At 54.8% G+C, this 19,852-nt stretch overlaps 2 protein-coding genes across 7 annotated transcripts in view; one reads left to right on the forward strand and one right to left on the reverse strand.

Moving 5' to 3' along the window:
• SLX9 (SLX9 ribosome biogenesis factor) overlaps nt 1-1,719 on the reverse strand; it is a 66,876-nt gene extending 65,157 nt beyond the window's left edge. For 2 of the 6 annotated variants that reach the window (XM_075153851.1, XM_075153852.1), the window contains exon 1: nt 552-710. In XM_075153851.1, coding sequence (XP_075009952.1) covers nt 552-695 — 144 coding nt within the window. In that variant the 5' untranslated portion in view covers nt 696-710. Of the gene's footprint in view, nt 1-551 lie in introns of all 6 variants that reach the window. The other 4 variants (XM_075153853.1, XM_075153850.1, XM_075153854.1 and 1 more) reach the window with 3 other exon arrangements.
• Nucleotides 1,720-11,619: 9,900 nt separating this feature from the next.
• Nucleotides 11,620-18,011, forward strand: ITGB2 (integrin subunit beta 2). Its single transcript, XM_075153858.1, has 15 exons — nt 11,620-11,683; nt 12,039-12,127; nt 12,415-12,598; nt 12,789-12,959; nt 13,203-13,444; nt 13,798-13,953; nt 14,154-14,249; nt 14,387-14,476; nt 14,797-14,940; nt 15,205-15,389; nt 16,200-16,444; nt 16,699-16,918; nt 17,085-17,290; nt 17,395-17,561; nt 17,849-18,011. The coding sequence occupies exons 1-15, from the start codon at nt 11,620-11,622 to the stop codon at nt 17,912-17,914; spliced, it is 2,325 nt and encodes a 774-aa protein (XP_075009959.1). The 3' UTR covers nt 17,915-18,011.
• Nucleotides 18,012-19,852: the final 1,841 nt, after the last annotated feature.

Below are 19,852 nucleotides of genomic sequence, written 5' to 3' on the forward strand. Positions count from 1 at the left end.
CTGCCTGCTCTGACGAGCCGTGCCCTTCTCGGCACGCTCCCACTGGTAATAAGCGGCGTGAGAGACACGCAGCTGCCCAGCAAAGACTGCCACAGCAGCTTCAAGGCCGCAAGAACAGCATCAAGGGCATAACGTGACTTTTCTCAGCAGGAAAAGGAGACCGGCCTTCAGGAAACAATTTCACTCCATCTCCTGCCCCTCTGAGATCCTGTCAGCTATCACCGGCGCTTCACCATGTCCAGGACCAAGGCCTGTCCTTAGACACCCTGCGAGAGAGCCCCGCGAGGGTCCTGCGACCATGACGGCCACCGGGTGGGATTCCACAGCGTCCCAAGAGCTCGAGAGACCGAGCAGGGCTGGAATCGAGAGCTGACCCTCCCCACCGGCGGCGCAGGCGCGGGATCACCGCCTCAGTCGCCGCCGGGCCGGCCCCTCACAACCCGCCCCTCCTCCCCGCCCCGTGACCGCCACCGCCCGCGCGCGGGAGGCGGAGCCCCTCCCCACGTGACGCCGCGCCCAGCTCCGCTCCGCTCCCCGCCCGCCCCCGCTACCTTGCCGGCCGCCGCGCTCCAGCCGCCCGCGCCGGGGCCCAGGCCGGGGCCGGGGCCAGGCTCGGGGAGCGGCGGCGGATCCCGAGCGGGCCAGGGCCGGGGCGCAGCGCGGTGGAGCCGCGGGCGCTTGGCCTTCCCCACCATGGCGGGCGGTGCGGCGGAGCGGGGCGGAAGGGGGCGGGCCGGCCTTTGCCGCGCCTCTCCCGCCCCGGGGCCGCCCCCGGACGGGCGGGCCTTGCCGGCTGGCACTGCCAGGTCGCGGGACGGCTGCGGCAGCAGAGAGCACCGGGCCCGGCGGGGTTGGGGCCCCCGGCCCCGCCCGCCCCCCTCCCCCCCCCGGCACGGGCAGAGCCCAGGAAGCGCCTCCGCGGCAGCCCCAGCCCGCTCCGCGGCTGTTAACTCTGAAGCGTAATGGTGGCATAATGGGCAGCCGGGGGGGTTAATCGCCATCAGGCTGGCAGTGGAGCAGGTAGCTTGCTGAAGGCGGCTCCTGGAAATAGCTGGAGGTTGTTCCTTCTGTGTGCTTAGGTTAAACCCAGAGACCCTGCAACACAGTTAAAGTCTGGTGTAAGACCCTGGAAGAGCTGAGGCTTCTTGGTAGCACTAGCCAGAGACCAGGATGCCACAGTAGGATAGAAAACTGAACTCTCAAACTCCCTGCCAGAAATTACTTCCATATTTATAACAGCAGAAAATACCTGACGAGCCGCCATGGAGCCTGAACACGTTTGACCATGTGGTCGTGGACCCAGGTGGAGACCCGCAACAAAACAGCCTCAGCCCTAGCTGCACATTTCCATGCACGTGAGGGGGTGAAATGTAAAGCTGCTTTTCCCCCCCGAGGTGAATAAAAAGCTCCAGCTTTGGGAACCATAGTGGTTTTGCTCTTAAAAAGCCCCAACGGGTGCCCGTGGTGAACGTGGCTTCGTTTTCCAGCTGGCCTTTCTCTGCCCTTCCCATCCCCCTCCAAGCCGTGCTTCTCAGGGCCTGATTTTGGGGAGCAGCCCCAGGGACCCATGTCCCCACCTCGCTTTGGGGCTACCCTGGGTAGCATTTTTCCACTGCTCTTTTGAAACCTCAAAAAATGAAAAAAAAAGACAATACAAAAATACAATGACAGATGTTGTGTTCACCGGTAACTGGTTTCTTAAAGCAAGGCAAACTTCCTGCCGCGTACTTCTCTACACCTAATGAAGTTCCTTTTCCCTTTTCCTCAGGTGCCTTGTTCAGCCCTGGCTTGCAGACGGATGAGTGAGGATGTGCCAGGAGATGAGAAGAGTGAGGCTGGGGGAAGCCAAGCCAAGCTGCTCCCAGCAGGAAGGCCAGCGGCAGCCGCTGCCACCCCAATGAGGAGTTGATGAGTGTGGATCGGCATGGGCAGCACGGGAGTGCAAGGCAAGCCGTGCCAGGCAAGCGCACAGCTGGTGACCCTCCTCATGTGTACCAAGGACATGGGGAAATGCAGGGAGAGGTCACTGGGAAGATGATGAGGTTTGGAAAGAGGCCACGTCCAGTTTAGGCACCTGCTCACAGCCAAGCGTACCCCTATACAAATACTAGAAGGTTGAAAATGAAAAATATCTCTGAGGGTGGAGATCCCACAGCCTCCCTGAATCCCTGCTCACGTTGTGCCACTCATTCAGCCGGAGTATGGCAGTGGCTGGGACACACCAGGGAAGATTTAACGTTCGTCAGGGAGAGAAAATAAAATTTCCATTACCCTGCTGTAGGCTGGGTGAGCATCATTTAGGAGCAAAGCACCAAAATGACGTCTCTGATCACCAAAATCAATGACTCCAGGGAGCAACCGTTCTGAGAGTGCCCAGCTGGATGCACAGCTGGATGCCCTGCACCCCACCCCGGCTGCTCAAGAGCATCCTGCAAAAACCACAACGGTCCCGCAGTCAATGGCGGTGGGAAACACAATCTACTCTAGTAAAAATAAAATTAAAAAGGGGAACTAATAAAAATAAAGATGTGTAAAAGGAAATAGAAAAAGGAATGTTTAACAGCTTAAAATGCTTACAGTCGGATTGGGGAGCATACACGCTACAACTAAGCACGTACATGTCTCCACCCCCTTCACCTGCAGCAGGCTTAAACAGCAGCAAGGAGAAATAAGCAAGTAGAAACAAAAAGACATCCTCTAAAAAATTGAAGTTGTTCCCAAATCAGGAAATATCAACGATTAAAAGCTCAAGCACATGAAACCCACACCGAAGGAGCATGGGTTTTGCCAGCTGTGGGGGGTAGTGAGCAGGAGAGGCTGGACACCAGCATCCTAATGCTGCCTGCTCCAGCCCTGGCTTGCTTCTGCTTGGACATCTTGTCTCGTATGCCATTGTGAAAGCACAGACACAGTGTAAGAGTAACTACTCATTGGCTAATACATGTAGTAAATAGCAGGTCTAATGAGCTAATGATATGCTGGAGGCGGGTTGGGGGGATGACATGTGTTAAGGGTCCCCTGGGAATTGTTAGGGACAGTGCCTTGCTGTGGATGTCCACTCAAGACCAAAGCTGCAAGAGAGCGTGAGGAACAGCTCAGGAGGAACTGGGTGTATGCCAGTGAGTTTCAGCTTTGGGCTACAAGGACCCATGGTATACTCGCTCTGCTCCCACTGCTCCAGCTCAGGGGGCTCCCAGCTCTCCCACCCCCTTCCCTCAACTTTTTGTTAGTGGGAGCAGAGTGGTTTGACAAACCCAATGAAATAATTGAAAAGAGCAGCCCAATAAGGGCCTTATGCAATACAAAAGGAAAAATTACGACAGCTCATCTCACTCGAGCACACTTCCTTCCCCCAGATCTGCAACAGGCAACGCTGGCAGGAAGCCCTACCAGCTTTCCCAGCTGTATCTGCCCCGGCCCACCCGCTCCAAGGCTGGGGGCTGCTCTGTAGCATCCAGCTGCTGCCACCCGGGCTTTCCAAGTAAGCTGGGGTGGGCACCCCAGCTCCCAGCAGGCTCGTCCTCGGGCTCCATCCCCACTGTATCCCGCACCAGCCAGGCAATAGCTGCTCCAATGCTCCCATCCTGCTGCAAGCATTGTGACAGTGCTCTCTAGCTACAGCGAGCGCCTGGCTGCGATGAAACCAGCCCAGAGCTCTGTTGTCTTCTTTAATAAAAACACTAATCCATTCATTCAACAGGGCTCAGAAACTTGCTGCTAGCACTGCGATTCTCTTTGCTTGCTGCAAAAATAAACCCAGCTCCGTAACTGTAAGACAGCAGCAGATGAACTGCTTCAGTGTCTTATAATGCATTGCGGTCACTCAACGTTAGCTAGCTGGAAGGGAACCTACAAGCAATTAACAAAAGCTTCACATTAATTACCTTTATAAAAAATCTACGATCCTATACATTTTCTAAATGACTTTTTTTTTTCCTACTTCAGTGCCCTAAAGAGGTTAAGAGATAGTTGCCAGGAGCCAGTTCCTCTCTGCTCAGGGAAATACTGTTGTGGGTGCATTGGGAGGAGTTATTGCGGCCTGCACAACAAAATTTGAAGGCTGCTTTAAAAAAACCACACGGCCCTGAGCTGTGCCATAGCGAAAATGGCACTGGCATCCTCTGTCAAGTGAGGAGATCTTGCTACACCAGCAGCCAGCCCCGACACAAAAATTTCAGAGCCCAACCCAGAGTCTGAGGGGAGCCAACTCCCCATCTTCTCTGCTACCAATAGGTCCCAAATGAACCAGTTTCCCCCACTACCAGCTATATTCGCCCGCTGGGGGAATGGGAATGTGCTGCGAAAGGTTAAAACCGGGGCAAAAAGGGTGGGTTTTGGGTAGGATCCCTTTCCCGGGTGCAGTGGGAGGGCTGCAGACCCCCAGGGTGTAGCCCAGGGAGGAGATCAGCCCCAGCCCCGCAGGGCAGAATGCTTTGGCAGGGCTTTTGAGTGGGGCTGGTTGGGTTTTGGGAGGGGAACACGCCCTCCCACAGCCACCGCTCCGACTTCCTCCTTTCTGCCCCAGCCGACTATAAGACAGAAAAAGGAAGGAAGGATTGGGGTGCGTCGCAAAACTCCTGATGCCCAGCTGCTTTTCCCAGCCAAGCTTGAGAAGTTGAGACTATCCTCATCCCAGCCCAAGCACGGAGGAGAGGGTTTGATGTGAGGCAAGTACAGCATCTCTGTTTTCTTTGCTTCTGTTCCTCCTTTCTTGGGGGGGGACGCAGCCGGGTGACAAGGCGGTTTCATAGCTCTGGTGTTTCCAGTGGATTTGTTTTATAGTTCCTGATCTAACCTCCCGCCACTCGAGTCCTTAGACGGGCTTCAGGGAGCTGGGCACGGTGTCCCTCCCTGTGTGGCATGGCGCGGCAGTCAGTCTAGGTAGCCTTTGCGAAGGCAGCTTGCCTGGTCTGTAATGTTTTTGCTTTTAGAGGTAGGATTAAGCCTGGAACTGCAGGTGGTGATTGGGGGGAGCATGTCAGACCCCACACAAACCCTTCCTCGCTGCCCCGCAGGCCTGGAAAGCAGAGCAGAGAGGGTGCAGCATGTTCCCCCTGCACCCTCACACATGGCACTGGGGAGAGCGGCGCAGGCTGCGTGCCCGGGTAGCAGCACCAGGCAAGCGCCAGGGCTGGAGGCTGCGCCAGCTCCCCTCCCGCGCCCCCCCTCTTCCTCGTGGGATCCCGTACGAGCACCCACCGCCAGCTGCAGGATGTGATGGCTCAGAGGGGAAGAGGGAACCGGTGCGGCAGCATGGCGCAAGGGCGGCGGGGATGGCTGCTGGGGGGGCTCGGCGCAGTGCCGCCACTGGCACGCTGGCACAGGGACCTTCCTGGAGGTCCCTGCACCCCTGTGGACCTGGGAGAAGAGGTAGGAGAGGGGGGTGAGACCCTCGCTCTTCCCCTCCATCTCTCTGTGTGCTGTACACATAAAATACTCTGCTGACGACCATTGAAAACACCTGGTGGCATCAGGGAAAGCAGCAGAGGCTGCGGGCAAGCTAACCCCAGGGAGAGCAGGTATTTCCCAAAATCTCCGTGGCTTTCGGATGCGGACAAAATGCGGGGCACAGGTGTCAGGGAAAGCAGCCTGGCATCTGTTTTCGATGCTCAACGCCACGGCCCCAGCTCCTAGCCTCCCAGGCAGGTGAAAAGCCAACGTGTGAACACTTGCAGAGGCGTCGTGCCCTGCAGCCGGCGTGGACGCTAGTACATGGTTTCTGCAAGATGTAGGAAGGCTTTAAACAGTGTGTTTCGTTGTCACGGCTGTCACATCCTGCTTCACACGGTGGTGTGCACTTTTTCTGTCCTCATCTTGGTGCTGTTTTAATCACAAGCGATCTCAGCGCGCTGGAGAGCACAGTGCAGGGTGATTTATTTTCTCAGAGAAAGACATACTTGAGTCACCACAGGGCTGGTGGCAATAGGGGATCCCACCCTTGCTCTCACAAAGCATGAGCTCTGCCAGCTCCAGGGGTCGGGCTGTGCCCTCGGGCAGGTCCCTGGGTCCCTGCTCAGCCTGTCTGCAAACTGAGCAGCTGTTCACACGGTATCCCCGCTGGGATCAGCCAAGGGGTGATGCCCACTGGAGATCAGACACAAGAAATGGCTTCTCTGCTCTTAAAAATCCCAGACTACCCAGGGCACAACAGCTGGTGGGGCAGCCTCTTCCCACCCAAGCAGGGCTCTGACTCAGGGAGACGCAATAGCACAAACCCCCAGCCTCCCAGGGCAGGGCGAGGGTCCCACAGGCACCCAGGGACCTCAGCACTCAGAGCCAAGGGACAGCACGGGCCAGGTGCTTGGTGCACATGGGAGAGTGCTCATCCCACGCACCCGTCCCCTGCAGGCACTGGAGGGTGCTGGAAGGAAATATATATAAAATGCATACATATTTCCTATAATAGGACATAGGAAAATATATATATTATTTTTTTATATATATGTATAAAAATAATTTTATATATTTTTATTTATATATATTCTATATTTTTTCTGTAATTTTTATATATATGTAAAACTATATATAAAAATAGCTATATGCACGCACACTGAGTGTGATACTCTGCACGGAGGGGGACTTAGCCAGCAAGCAGCCCTGTGTACGGCCATCTGCCTTGATCGGAACTATCCGCATCACACAACCAAGTGATGGGAGAAATGGCCACGAGCCAAGTGACATCCATTCTCCCGTCCTTGCTGTACCCTGCTCCGCTAGTTTACCACCCGTACATGGGATCTGGGGCCACCAGAGGTGGGGGCGGAAAGGGGCAGCACTGCTGGTGCGATACCCGGCGTCTCTGTCACAGCATGATGGTGACGCAGCACCAGGGAGCGTGGAGGAAGCGCCCAGGGACACCAAGGCACAAGCACTGACACTAGTGGCACCTCACTGTTGCAGGCGGATGGCGCAAACACCCCAGGAGTCCTCCTGGGATACTGGGCACGAGAGCGCGTCCTCCCGTTTTACAAGAAAACAGATGTTTAGCAAAGCACTGAAAGGGAGTTGTAGCTAACAGACTGCAAGACCCGTCTCTGCTGTTGAATGCTCATCTTATTTATAGCAACGAGGTCACCACTAGCATCAATGCTTCCCCTTCAGCCCTATTTATAAATCCCAACTCACTCCTCCATGCTGCACAGCAGCCTGCTCCATCCCACCCACACCCCCCCAGCATGCCCGGTGCCCTGAGAGGCTGGCGTGTCCCAGCTCTGCTCCCCGCCTGCATGCAGGACAGCACCCAGCCCTTTCCTCATGCACCTTCCCGAGGCCGCCTTCACATTTTCTGGCTCACAGACCCTTCAGGAGCATCTTGCCCTGCCTCAGCCATGCCAGGTATATAACATACAGCAAGCGAGAGATGCTCCGTAGGTGGAATACCCTGGTGGCTTCTGCCACCCTGGGATGAAGGTGGTTGTAAAGCTCTGCAGTTCTGCTCCTTCACACCAGGACAGGAGGATGGACTGTGTGGATCCCTCTGCTTGCCTTAATTTATGAAAAAGAGGAAAAAAATCCAACATCCCAGGCAGAGCACACCCAGGAGAAGAGCACCCAGGACTGACAGTGGCAGTGCAAGTCTGGGACTGAGCCAAAGGGATTGCCAAGAGGGTTGGAGAAAACGCTGCTGAGGCCCATGTCTGGCCCCTGCTAATGCAGAAAGTCAGAACGAAAACCTGCTTTCCCCTCCCCTGAGCACTGTAAGGAGGCAGACAAAAGCAGAAGCCCCATTTGTTCTCTTTGAAAGTCATCCTTCGTCACGTGTACACTCATCCACCCACATACCAGTGAATAACTTCCCTCCACAGCAGAAGAAAAGAAGTGGTGAACTTTCTGCTGCTGCTCTCCCCTAGTATCAGGGAGTGCTTTACGTTCTCGTGACAGGGGAAAGAAACGACTCTGGGGTTAGAAAGGCATCCAAATCCAGCCCACAAAATGAACCCTACATTACAAAACTCAATAGCAGCCAGAGCTGGGTGCATGTTCCCACTTCATTTCTGGGGTTTGGGAGCTTTTTTTAATCCAGTTTTAATTGGAAACTTGCTCTATTTTATGAGATGAGCCTGTATGCAGGAACCTCTAACTCCCAGCAAGGATGAGGAGCTCGCAGAGCCTTGGTCCACCCCATCGCTGCCCCATGCCTTGGCATGGCAGCAGGAATTAAACACTTGGAAACATTGGGCGGGTGGGAGGCAGGAGCTCATAGAGCCTATGGGCTTGGTCCCCACAGCCTGTGTGGGAAGTTCTGCTTGTAGGAGAGCTGGAGCCTAATTGGGCACATTTGGGGTGTCGATCAGCTGAGTGCTACAGGAAACGAGGCGGGAGCAGCTCTTCCCTCCTGCCAGCAGCAGCAGCTCTTGCCCAGCAAGAGCTGTTGCCTGTTTCCCTGGCCCCGTTTTTTGGGCGGGGGGTTGCAAAAATATGAGCTCACACTGTTTTCAGCATCCCCAGGGCACTACTAATTAACTAGACACGTGCTGCAAACCAGATGCAAGCAGCGATCAGTAACAAATTAAGACCGTGAATACAGCTAAGAGTACAGCAAATGTGGTCATCAAGGAGCCAGCTGTGCCTCGGAGTGTGATGTTGCTCTTGGAGGGCCTCGCAGGTTGGGCTGGCACAGGTCACCGGGTACATCCCGGGCACAGGGCGCCACAGCCAAAATGAGTGATCAAAGTCATTTCCCAGCAAGGTGCACCCAGGAGTGTCCAACAGGGATCTGGTGTCCACCCTGCCTTGTTAAGAGCTTTTACTGTTAAGACCTTTCTCTTTTTTTATACTTCAAGAGTTTTTACCTGTTGTCTGCAAGCTCAAACAGTGCTAGCAGAATTTGGAGGTGACAAAAATGTGTTGGGCCAGCTAAGCACGGCAAGTGCGGATCATGCAGGCTGTGACGATAAATGATGCCCTTAAAAACTTACCAAGGTGGACTGTGGTGGTGGAGAGGAACTTGTGGAGGATATCTTTGTGAAGAAGAACTCTGTCCACCCACCACAGGATAGTCTTGGGCCAGACACAGCAGAGCGAGCTCCTGAGCCACATCACTGTGAGGGTTTGACCGGGTGACCGTTCAGTAGCAAGGCTGCTGGAGCTCTGCCAGGGAGGCTAGCTCCAGAGCAGGGTGGGGTTCGCAAGGCTGCAAACCTTCTCTTGTGGTTTAACCCGGCAGGCAGCCAAGCACCACACAGCCGCTCGCTCACTGTGCCCCCTCCGGTGGGATGGGGGAGAGAATCGGAAAAAAAAGTAAAATTCGTGGACTGAGATAAAGACAGTTTAATAAAACAGAAGAGGAAGGGAAAAAAAAAATAATAATAATAATGATGATGATGATGATGACGACGACGACGATGATGATGATGATGATGATGATAGAGTATACAAAATAAGTGATGCACAATGCAGTTGCTCACCACCCGCCAACCAATGCCCAGACAGTCCCTGAGCAGCGATCGCTGCTCCCCAGCCAACTCCCCCCAGTTTATATACTGAGCATGACGTCATACGGTATGGAATATCCCTTTGGCCAGTTTGGGTCAGCTGTCCTGACTACGCTCCCTCCCAGCTTCTTGTGCACCTGGCAGAGCATGGGAAGCTGAAAAGTCCTTGACAAGGGTAAGCACTACTTAGCAGCAACTGAACCATCAGTGTGTTATCGACATTCTTCTCATACTAAATCCCAAACACAGCACTATACCAGCTACCAGGAAGAAAATTAACTCTATCCCAGCCGAAACCAGGACACCTTCACATCCAGATGACCCATGCCATAAGTAATGGTGGCAACCAGCCTTAGCAGTCTTGCCACATCTCCGAGTCCGTACTACAGCTGGGCACCAAACCTCACTGTGCAAATGTTACTGAAATGACACCCATCGACCTACCTAGACCTTCCTCCTGCCCTCAGGAGGAGACCAGACCTTCTTTCAAGGCTGACCTGTGTCATTCCTTGCTTGTCTGGTATCTTATAGAGGCTGACGAGCTAAGAAAGGACATCCTGATGTCTCAGAAGAGGATCTGAGCAGCCCTATATACTAACCTGGCCTCAGTGCCTTTTGAAGGTTTCCCTTGTTTTCTCATTTCTTTTTGACTCTAAGCTGTTAATTCAGCAGGTTGACAGGAGAGGGTGATGGCACTTTGTGCCAAGTTGCAGGAGCCAGGGAGTGGTTCTTTTCTTGCTCAGGGCAGCGTCAGAGCTATTTCAAAACCAATGACCTGATTTTCGGATGCTGTGTCTAATATTGCTAAAAGGGGCAATGTTTGTTTTTCTTTCACGCTTTCTTATTCCTTCTTCCTCTTTTAACAAATTCCTCTTTTTTCACTTCCCCATGTGCATCCATGTTGCAAGGCCGTGACTCTGTTGGGTTTTGCTCCAGGGCTGTGCTGGGGGGAAGGCGTTATGAGAAATGACAGCATTAATGAACATGATCTCATTGACACCACAGGAAGAACGCTGAAAAATCGCTCCCTGAGAGCGATTTAGCCAACTTTATGGATGGCATAAATTTCTGGGATCAGGAGATGTGCTTTGATGCAAGAAGCGAGTCGTGTGAGCAGCTAGAACAAGCACTGTGAGAACGTGCTTGTGAAGTACAGGGTCTCTATCATGCTCTGAAATGCTGGTGTAACTGCGGAGTGCTTGCAGAGTTTGGACGACGTGCTGGGAGTCCTTCCCTGCACACCAGTTAAGAAATGTGCAGTCACCTCCCCATGGTCAGAGCCCCTACCGATAGCATCACGTCCTGGCCCTCCTCCCTGTGAGGGTCTGAGACTCCAACACCCCATCCTGCTTCCTTGCCCTGCACGTTGTGCAAGAGCCAGCCTGATGGTTTTCACAATGGCAGGCTGGACCTCACCACACAGTGCGAGCCAGCCTCTCCGCTTCCCTCGGAGATGGGACTGCGTCTCTCCTTGGATGTCGGTCTCCCGTGCCATGATGTTGGAAATACTTGCTTCTCGGAAACGCTCAGCAGGATAACTTATATTAACCCACTACATTAAATACTTCGTTTCCTTGATGAATCAGTTAAATGTAAAGCAAGTAGTAACAGACTTTTTTCCCACGTACCTGGCACACCTTGCTAGTTAATTAATAGAAATGGTCTTTTTGCTAATTTTGATTCCAATTTTCGTACAAATATAGCTCAACACAGAAGCTGAAAAAACTCACACCTAGTAAAAACTAAATGCAGTGCTTGAGATTTTCCAATGTTACATAGATGTAATCATATAGGTCAAAGAGTCTGCATAAACACTACATCAAGCTTTGCAGCAGTTCAGCTGAATGCATAGCGATACAGTGCAAGTTCCCGCTCTGCTGACTTCCACATTTAGTCCAAAAGCTAAGTTTATTGGAATCCAAATTATTTTTGTAAGAGCATGCCAGCACCCGTCCTGAGTTAGCCCCCACATGCAGGGTGGCTGCCCTGGCCCCGGCTGCCCGACTCCTGGGACTGCAGCAGGGTCACTCTCTCAGGCTCTGCCTGCAGTGGGACAGCTGCGGGAAGGGCACGTCCCCCTGGGGCCAGCATCCTCTGCAGCCGCTTTCTGTAGAGTTTGAGGGCTCCCTTCTTTGCGGCTGCCATGCACCAGTCGGTCACAGGGATGCTTTTTGTCTTGCAGAAAATGTTGCATGACTGCTGCCTCCGGCTGCCAGTGGTGACCTGGGTGCTGCTGCTGGTGATGACAGGTAAGCCTGACCTGCCCTTCCTCGCTGCCTTCCCCTGACACCTTACATGGGCAGTGAAATAGCGGGGGAACCCAAATGCTGCCCAACAGCAGCGGGAACGTGGCATTAAGAGGCATGCAAGGGCCAGATCCTGCATTTCCCAGGATCTGGAGTTGACTCGAGCCGGCTCAGCTGAGGGACAGTGAGGCGGGTGAGGACCCTGCCAGGGCCCCCAGCATGGGTTTTATAGGCAGGGTGGGCTCAGGACAGCATAGGTGCCCGGTGCTGGGTGTCAGAATACCCCATGGCTGCCGCCGGCTTCAGACCGGCCACCCCCAAGTCCCCCCATGCCAACTCTGTCTTCTCTCCATTTCAGCCTTTGCTATGGAATGCCCCAGGATCAAGGTGGGGACGTGCAAGGACTGCATCCAGTCCGGTCCCGGCTGCGCCTGGTGCAAGAAGCCGGTAGGTCCATGTAGCCTCTCGTGCTGTCAGCCCCCAGCGGTCAGCTAACAGGCAGTGGGATGGTCACCATGCCCACCTGGCTCTGCCTGTGGTGGAGGGGGGAGACCGTGTCATGGGAGTGTTTCATGTCCTACGTGGTGGCTGGGGCCAGGAGGGATCTGACAGACAGGACCCTTCAACCTTCCTTTCTCCATCAATACCCTGGAGACCTGGTTTGAGAGCTGGGTCATCTTGTAACGAGCCCATTCACCTCCTGCTCCTCTGATTTTTTCCTGCTGATGTTGCAGAGTTTCACCAAAGCTGGCGAGCCAGACTCCATCCGCTGTGACACCATCGAGCAGCTGCAGCGGAGGGGATGCCCGCAGAATGAGATTGAGTTTCCAGTCAATAATATTACAAGGACACAGGACAGTCCCTTAAGCAACAACATACAGCTGACTCCCCAGGAGGTGCACCTGAAACTGAGGATAGGTACGGTCTGCCTGGTGTTCCCAATGCCCTTCTGCTCGCCCTCAGGCTCAGCTGGGACAGAGTGGCACGTCACAGCCCGCATTTCCTCCCCTTTTGTTCCGAAAGAGAGGAGGATCCCAGCAGGGGGTGGGTGATGGGGCAAGATATGAGCCACAGCACGGCAGCTGATCCCGGCATCCCTATCCTGCAGGCCAGCCCGCTGTATTTGATGTGAAGTTTCGCCGCGCCATGGGGTACCCCATTGATCTCTACTACCTCATGGACCTCTCCTATTCCATGCTGGATGATCTGGAGAAGGTGAAGAAGCTGGGAGGGGAGCTGCTCAGGGCGCTGGAGAGCACTACCCCTTCTCGCCGCATAGGTGAGCCTGCCTCCGGCACGGGACCCCGGCACAGCTGTTTGGTGCCGGGAAGAGCCACGGGGCTGGAGCGGGATGCAGGCAGCAGGCAGCGTGACCTGTCCTCTGCCAGGCTGCAGAGTGTGCCGGGGCAAGGGACGTGGACACGTACATGGGGCCAGCAGATTGTCCGTGCCCTGTGCTGCAGGGATGCCTGCCGGTCCCTGCCTGTCCCCACCCCTGATGCTACGGTCCTGGATACCCTAGGGTTTGGCTCCTTCGTGGACAAGACAGTGCTGCCTTTTGTGAACACGCACCCTGAGAAGCTGCAGAACCCCTGCCCCAACAAGGACAAGCAATGCCAGCCTCCCTTCGCCTTCAAGCACATCCTCTCGCTGACTGACAACGCCAAGAAGTTCGAGAGCGAAGTGGGGAAGCAGTTTATCTCGGGGAACCTCGATGCCCCAGAGGGGGGGCTGGATGCCATGATGCAGGCAGCGGTGTGCGGGGTGAGTCCCCCTGTCCACCCCGCTGCCGGCAGCTACGGGCGGGTGTGAGGGCTGCGACCCGTGCTCACGCACCGTCCCTCAGGAGGTGGCTCTGCCCCTCTCCAGGTGGACTCTGGAAGCCCATCGTGTATAAGTCCTATTAAGCAGCAGGGCAGGTTACTCTGGGGGCGGGTACAAGAGAGCATCATACCCCAGGCTCCTGACCCTGATCTCCTGCAACCCACCTCCTCCGTGCCCCCTGCCCCACACCGTAGCCAACACGAGACTTGCTGTGCTTTCGCAAGGGCTGTACCGTGCCCACTGGCATCAGCCTCCCAGCCCTGCTCAGGGACAGGTCTCCGTGCCGCTTGCAGGACTTGATTGGCTGGCGCAATGTGACCCGCTTGCTGGTGTATGCTACTGATGACGGCTTCCACTTCGCCGGTGACGGCAAGCTTGGGGCCATCCTGACACCCAATGACGGCCAGTGCCACTTGGAGGACAACATGTACAAAAAGAGCAATGAGTTTGTAAGTACCCACGGGCTGCTCGGCGGCTCTGCACCCTCAGCCTTGCTCCTCTAGGCAGCAAAAAATGTCACATAACAAGCCTGTTGCTGAGACCACAAGGTCACGATAATCACTGTAATTTGCGCCGCGAAACCCAAACTGTCCACCCTTCTGCTGGTGGGGAAGATCATGCTGAGCGCAGCATCCCTCTCCCCACCTAGGACTACCCATCTGTTGGCCAGCTGGTCCAGAAACTTGCCGAAAACAACATTCAGCCCATTTTTGCTGTCACCAGTAAGATGGTGGATGTTTACAAGGTAAGGAGACTTCAGATGACTCAGGTGCCTCCCATCCCTCCCCAGGAGGACAGAAACAGCTACGCGTCTCCTGCCGCTGTGTCCTGCTCCACCGTCACATGGCAGGGACCGCTCACGTCTTCACTTTCCATTGACAGAAACTCAGTGAGATGATCCCAAAGTCGGCGGTGGGAGAGCTGAACGAGGACTCCAGCAATATCATTGAACTCATCCAGGTGGCCTACAACGTAAGTGCTGGAGGAGGCTGTGTTTTGCCTGTCTCACAGAGTTCGGAGCAGGGAAAGGTTCCCATCGTGTGTCCTCACCATCAGAGAGCAGTTGGGACCAGGGCTTTGAGGACGGGACATGCTGAGTCCCTCTGCCCACAGCGAGCAAGAGGTTCCCACCTCTCCAATGCTATCACCTGCCTTTCCAGAACCACGCCAGGCCTGGGGTGCTCCCTGCCCCTATCCCCTGAGCTGGGGAGAAGCCCTGACCTGCAACCACACACGCACTTGCTATGGTCTCCTCTTGGACTGATGGCACTTTCTCCACCATTTCCCCACAGAACCTCTCCTCACGGATCATCCTGGACCACTCTACCCTGCCAGACGTCCTGGATGTCAAATATGACTCTATGTGCAGTAAGGGTATGGATGCAGTCTTGGACGAAGCGAGAGGGCAGTGCGACAACGTCAAGATCAATGATGAGGTACGTTCCCACATACCAGGAACGCCCTGCAGCTCAGAAGGTTCCTGATGCCCATCCTGTTTAATGGCAGGAATTGAGCTTGTTGTTCCAGGTTTTCTGGAACGAATGAATTTAATGCCAAGAGTGTCCAAAATGCTGCGTGATGGGAGAGCCCTCTATTGCGCTGGATGTGCGTGTGTTCAGCCTGGGGTCGACACCACCCTCCTATTGCTGAAGCTACCTGATGGCCTCTGGCCCTTCCCTTTCTCACTCTGCACTTTCTAGGTCACCTTCAAAGTGAAGGTCACAGCCAAGGAATGCATCAAAAGCCAATCCTTCACCATCCGGCCGCTGGGCTTCACAGACACCCTCACCGTCCACCTGGACAGCAACTGCGACTGCAACTGCAACGAGCAGCCCGACCCAACCGCCTGCAGTGGGAAAGGCATCATCGTCTGTGGGATCTGCAGGTACATGCTATCCCCTCAAAACACTATTTCAAATGCTGCCAGAGCTGGGGAGCTGCTGGGAGAGGGGCATTGGGCCAAGCCAAGGGCAGCTGCATGGCGCGCTTGGTTTCTCCAAGCACCTCTGCGCCTGGAGAACGTGGGGCCGGGTGAGGGCTCAGCAGAGGGGTGTACACGTGGTGATCAGTCATGGCCTGGCTCTGCAGCTTTGCACCAATTTTCTTACTCAGAGAGGCGGTTTACGTTCATGGAAGCAGGGGACACAGGGGACACAATGAGCTCTCTCTTCTGTTGCTGGAGTCTCTTCTGCTTTCCTAAGGGCATCCACCCACCCACCTGTCCATCCAACTATCCATCCTTCCATCCAACTATTCAACCATCCACCAGCCCACCCATCAAGCAGACAGATTTCTGTAGAAATCCCTTGAAATCCCACTTCAGAGCTGTAGTTCTCGCAGGTCTTTAAGTGCAATTATTGCTTCATGGCCTCTCAGTACAGGGAGAGGAAAAGACTGGTTTTCCTCAGGAAGCACTCAGATCTTGGTAAGGGTTTGGAAATTATAAATATAACAATAATTTCCGGGCAACCGTTTGGTGTTGTAAATATGACCAGTGGGGAGAGCAGCGTTTCTGAGGTTTCCTCCTGATCAGCTGTCCTGCTCCAGCACGGAGTTAGCACCAACATGCCGTGGTTGGGTTTTGGTGAGGCTGTCCCAGATTTGCTCTGCTTTGGCTGAGGTCTGGGCCCCACACGTGCCCCACAGCATTTCTTGTGGCCACTGACCCAGACTCACTCCTCTCCTTTGACGGCAGCTGCAGTTCAGGCTACACGGGGAAGAACTGCGAGTGCGAAACCAAAGGCAAGACCAGCAAGGAGCTGGAGGGCAGCTGTCGGAAGGACAACAGCTCGATCATCTGCTCGGGGCTAGGGGACTGTGTGTGCGGGCAGTGCATCTGCCACACCAGCGACGTGCCCAACAAGCAGATCTATGGCACCTTCTGCGAGTGCGACAACATGAACTGCGAGTTTCACAACGGCTCTCTCTGCGGTGGCAAAGGTGATGCATCTGTGTGATGGTTTCTCCACTGGGGCACTGTTTAGAAAGATTAAATCCCCAGGGAGATGCTGCTTTCTTTACCAAAACCCAAGTGGGTGGGTTTGGGGTCCTGGGTCCCACCTGCAGGACCTCCTCGACCATCCCATGGAGGGTGGCATGGAGAGCACAGGGTGGGTGATGCTCTCCAAGCACAGGCAGAGGGAGGGCGACCTGGCTGTCTGTAGGATCCTGGTCTGAAAGGGCTTCTCCCGCAGACCGTGGGAGATGCGACTGCGGGGAGTGCAAGTGCACGCCTGAGTACCAGGGCAGCGCCTGCCAGTGCAAGAAGTCGACGGACGGCTGCTTGAACATCCGTGGCAACGAGTGCAGCCACCGCGGGACCTGCCACTGCAACCGCTGCCAGTGCCAAGGGGGATACCAGCCCCCCTTCTGCGAGGAGTGCCCTGGCTGCCCCTCGCCCTGTGGCAAATATGTGTGAGTGACGCGCGGAGGTGGCACGGGGGGTGGCAGGGATCCCCCCTACCTCCCAGGCAGGCGCAGGCAAGCCCTGCCCATGCTTGGGCAGAGCCTAGCCGCAGCCAAAGCCAGGTGAGAGGGCCTCTGCCCCTGCAGAGGTGAGCTGTGGCTGCCTATTTTGCAGCTCCTGCGTGGAGTGCAAGGCCTTCGAGAGCGGCCCCTTCGAGAAGAACTGCTCCCAGGCCTGCCCCAACATCTGGGTGGACAAGAAGTCGGCAGTGGCGAGCAGGCAGTGCAGGGAGAAGGACTCCCACAACTGCTGGATCTCCTTCCGCATGGTCCAGAAGGATGGCGAGGAGATGTATAACATCAGCGTTGATCCCAAAAAAGGTACCCCAGCCCTGCTCCTCCTGCCCCTCTGCAGGCAGGTCTGCCATGGTGGCCTTGCTGCCTCACTGGGGGCTGCAGCCGGACGCCGTCTGTCTGCCCTGCAGAGTGCCCAGAGCCTCCGAACATCGCGCTGATTGTGGGAGGCACCGTCGCTGGCGTGGCCCTCATCGGTCTGGTGCTCCTGCTGATCTGGCGGCTCTTGACGGAGCTGTTTGACCGCCGGGAATACCGCCGGTTCGAGAAGGAGAAGTCCAAGGCCAAGTGGAATGACGTAAGAGAGCCCGTCCGTGGCGGTGGGGTGTGCTGGGATGCTCACATACATGCGGTGGGGACACTTGGAGGGGACATCCTCTCCAGAGGCAGCCATGGCAGACCTGAGCCCTCCCCACTGGCTGGTTTTGCAGCCCAGCTGGATTTTGCAGAGGGGCTAAAGCAGCCTGTGGGCTCTTCTGCCAACCCTGTCTGCACCGTCAACATTGGGAGGGGTGGAGTGGGTAACGCTCCGCTGAAAATCCAATACAGCACAACAACACGGGCCTCTCACCTCTCTCCCTCCAGGCAGACAACCCCCTCTTCAAGAGTGCAACCACCACGGTCGTGAACCCCAGGTTCAATGGGCAATGAAGCGGAGCAACACCCAGCAGTGCTAGGACCCACCATTAAATAAGGAAACGCCAAGCTAAGGAAATCTTAAACAAAGGCTCCCACATCCTCTTCTTTATCCTGTTGGTTTGTTCCCTTCTTCCAAGAGGCCACCAGCATGTCAGGCGCTGGCTGAAGGGCTGCACCATGCCTGTCTCCTGGTGCAGCGCTCGACGGTTGGCTTAGTGGAACTGGGAGAAGGGAACAGCCGCAGCTTTGCCGTGGATGGGACTGCAGAGCAGGTCTCACCAGTGGGCACACACAATGGCTCCCATACTGGTTACTGACTGTCTCAGCTCTTGATGCTAGCTTTGCCTTCCGGCAGGAGCTTCAAACACCAAGCCCCAAAACCAGCTGAGTGCACAGACTGCTTCCAGGTTTGATTTGGAGCTGGGATTTCAAAACTGCCATTTCCCTTCTGCTCTAGCAGGACCTGCTCCCAGGCTGCTCCATGCCTTCCCCTGCTGCACTGGTCTCCACCATTATGTTTGCACTAGTTTCTAAAGCACTCACTGCTGAGTTGGACATGGAGGATCCTCCAGGCTGGTGGTCTGCTCTGGAGGTTGCAGTGAGGTGATGGGCCCTAAGGGCTAGTGAGCACCTGTACCCAGAGATGAAGAGCAGCTGGGAAATCATCAGCTGCTCCCCCGTGTTGCTCCCCTCTCAGACCTACCTCGGGCATGGGTCTACTTGGGCTCCTGCAAGCTTGCCTTACCTCCACCAGGCCTTGAGCTCTCTGCATGGCAAGGAGGCAAAGGAGCAACCATTTGAACTACGAAACATCAGCACCGAACATGTGAAACGTTGTCTGCAGCTCAGAGTTTGGCCACAGATTATTCCACCACCCCCAGGGCTCTTTTCCCTGCTCTGTGAGCATATCAGACGTTCAAAAGACCCGGTAGTGCCCGGAGCATCTCCAGCTCAGCACTTTTCCAAACCATGCACAGCAGCTAATTGCTCTTATGTTGTGGGGTCATTCCTGTGAAATAGCGGTACAATTCCATATTTGCTTTAAGTTTGGGAATAATTTGCATATAGCTGTATTATGTCACATCTTCATTTGGTCTTTGAAGAGGTTTAACGCTAATAAAAATTAATATATAAAGTAAATACATCTGTCCTGCTAAGAATCAGGTGCAAGGGCAGCTGAAGCGTTCATTGGAGAAACTACAGCAAAATCACGTCATTGCTGCCAGCATCTCCCATAGATACAGTGCCTGGGAAAGATGTTGGCAAGAGAAACAAACTGTCTTCTACACTAATATGCCATCTACGTCCCAAAAGGTGCTCCCCTGCAAGCCAAAAATTACTCACTAAATAATGCAAAGCCATTCTTGACCCTGCCCGTCTACTGGCAGCTATATGTAAACCACCTTAAACAAGAGTGGCTGTACCACGTCAGATCAGGAGTTAAACTGGGCCGTTTTGCCGTTCTTCAACAGTGACTGTGAGGGTCTAGGGCAAGGTAAGAAGAAGGAAAGTTTGTCTGATACTTCCCCCAGGACTCTCCCAGCCTGCAGCTATTTTTGGCACAAGGACCCCCAATGCAGTGTAGGTCCCATGCACCTTGCACCTGGCTGCACAAAGACACCAGAGACACCCATTAGGGCTCTGGGTCTTGGATGCAATGCCCATTGCCAGGGACCCAGGCAGAGGCTGTTGTTACTTGAACATGAAGAGACTATCTATATCTCCCCTGTCAGCAGCTGCAGGTCTTAGTGCTGGTGTAGTGTGTGCAGTGCAAGTACAACCACATACATGCTTCGGAGGACAAATACAGAAAATTGATGAGGGATCCAGACTTTTTCAAAAAGAAATAGATCAGTAATTGCATTAGACAGAAGTATATGCTAGGGCACCCGTAAAAGCCCAGAGGGAAAACAGTGAGCTAGGAGGGTCCTTCAGGCTCCTGGTCTTGCT

This window comes from Calonectris borealis, chromosome 6 (genome assembly GCF_964195595.1).
Source record: "Calonectris borealis chromosome 6, bCalBor7.hap1.2, whole genome shotgun sequence".
Lineage (NCBI taxonomy): Eukaryota > Metazoa > Chordata > Aves > Procellariiformes > Procellariidae > Calonectris > Calonectris borealis.

Bases quoted from the DNA above. Each gene is read 5' to 3' on its own strand.
- ITGB2 (XM_075153858.1), top strand. From the start codon at position 11,620: ATGTTGCATGACTGCTGCCTCCGGCTGCCAGTGGTGACCTGGGTGCTG. The intron at 12,599-12,788 runs GTACGGTCTGCC...CCTATCCTGCAG, and splicing joins GCACCTGAAACTGAGGATAG to GCCAGCCCGCTGTATTTGAT. The intron at 16,445-16,698 runs GTGATGCATCTG...CTTCTCCCGCAG, and splicing joins CTCTCTCTGCGGTGGCAAAG to ACCGTGGGAGATGCGACTGC.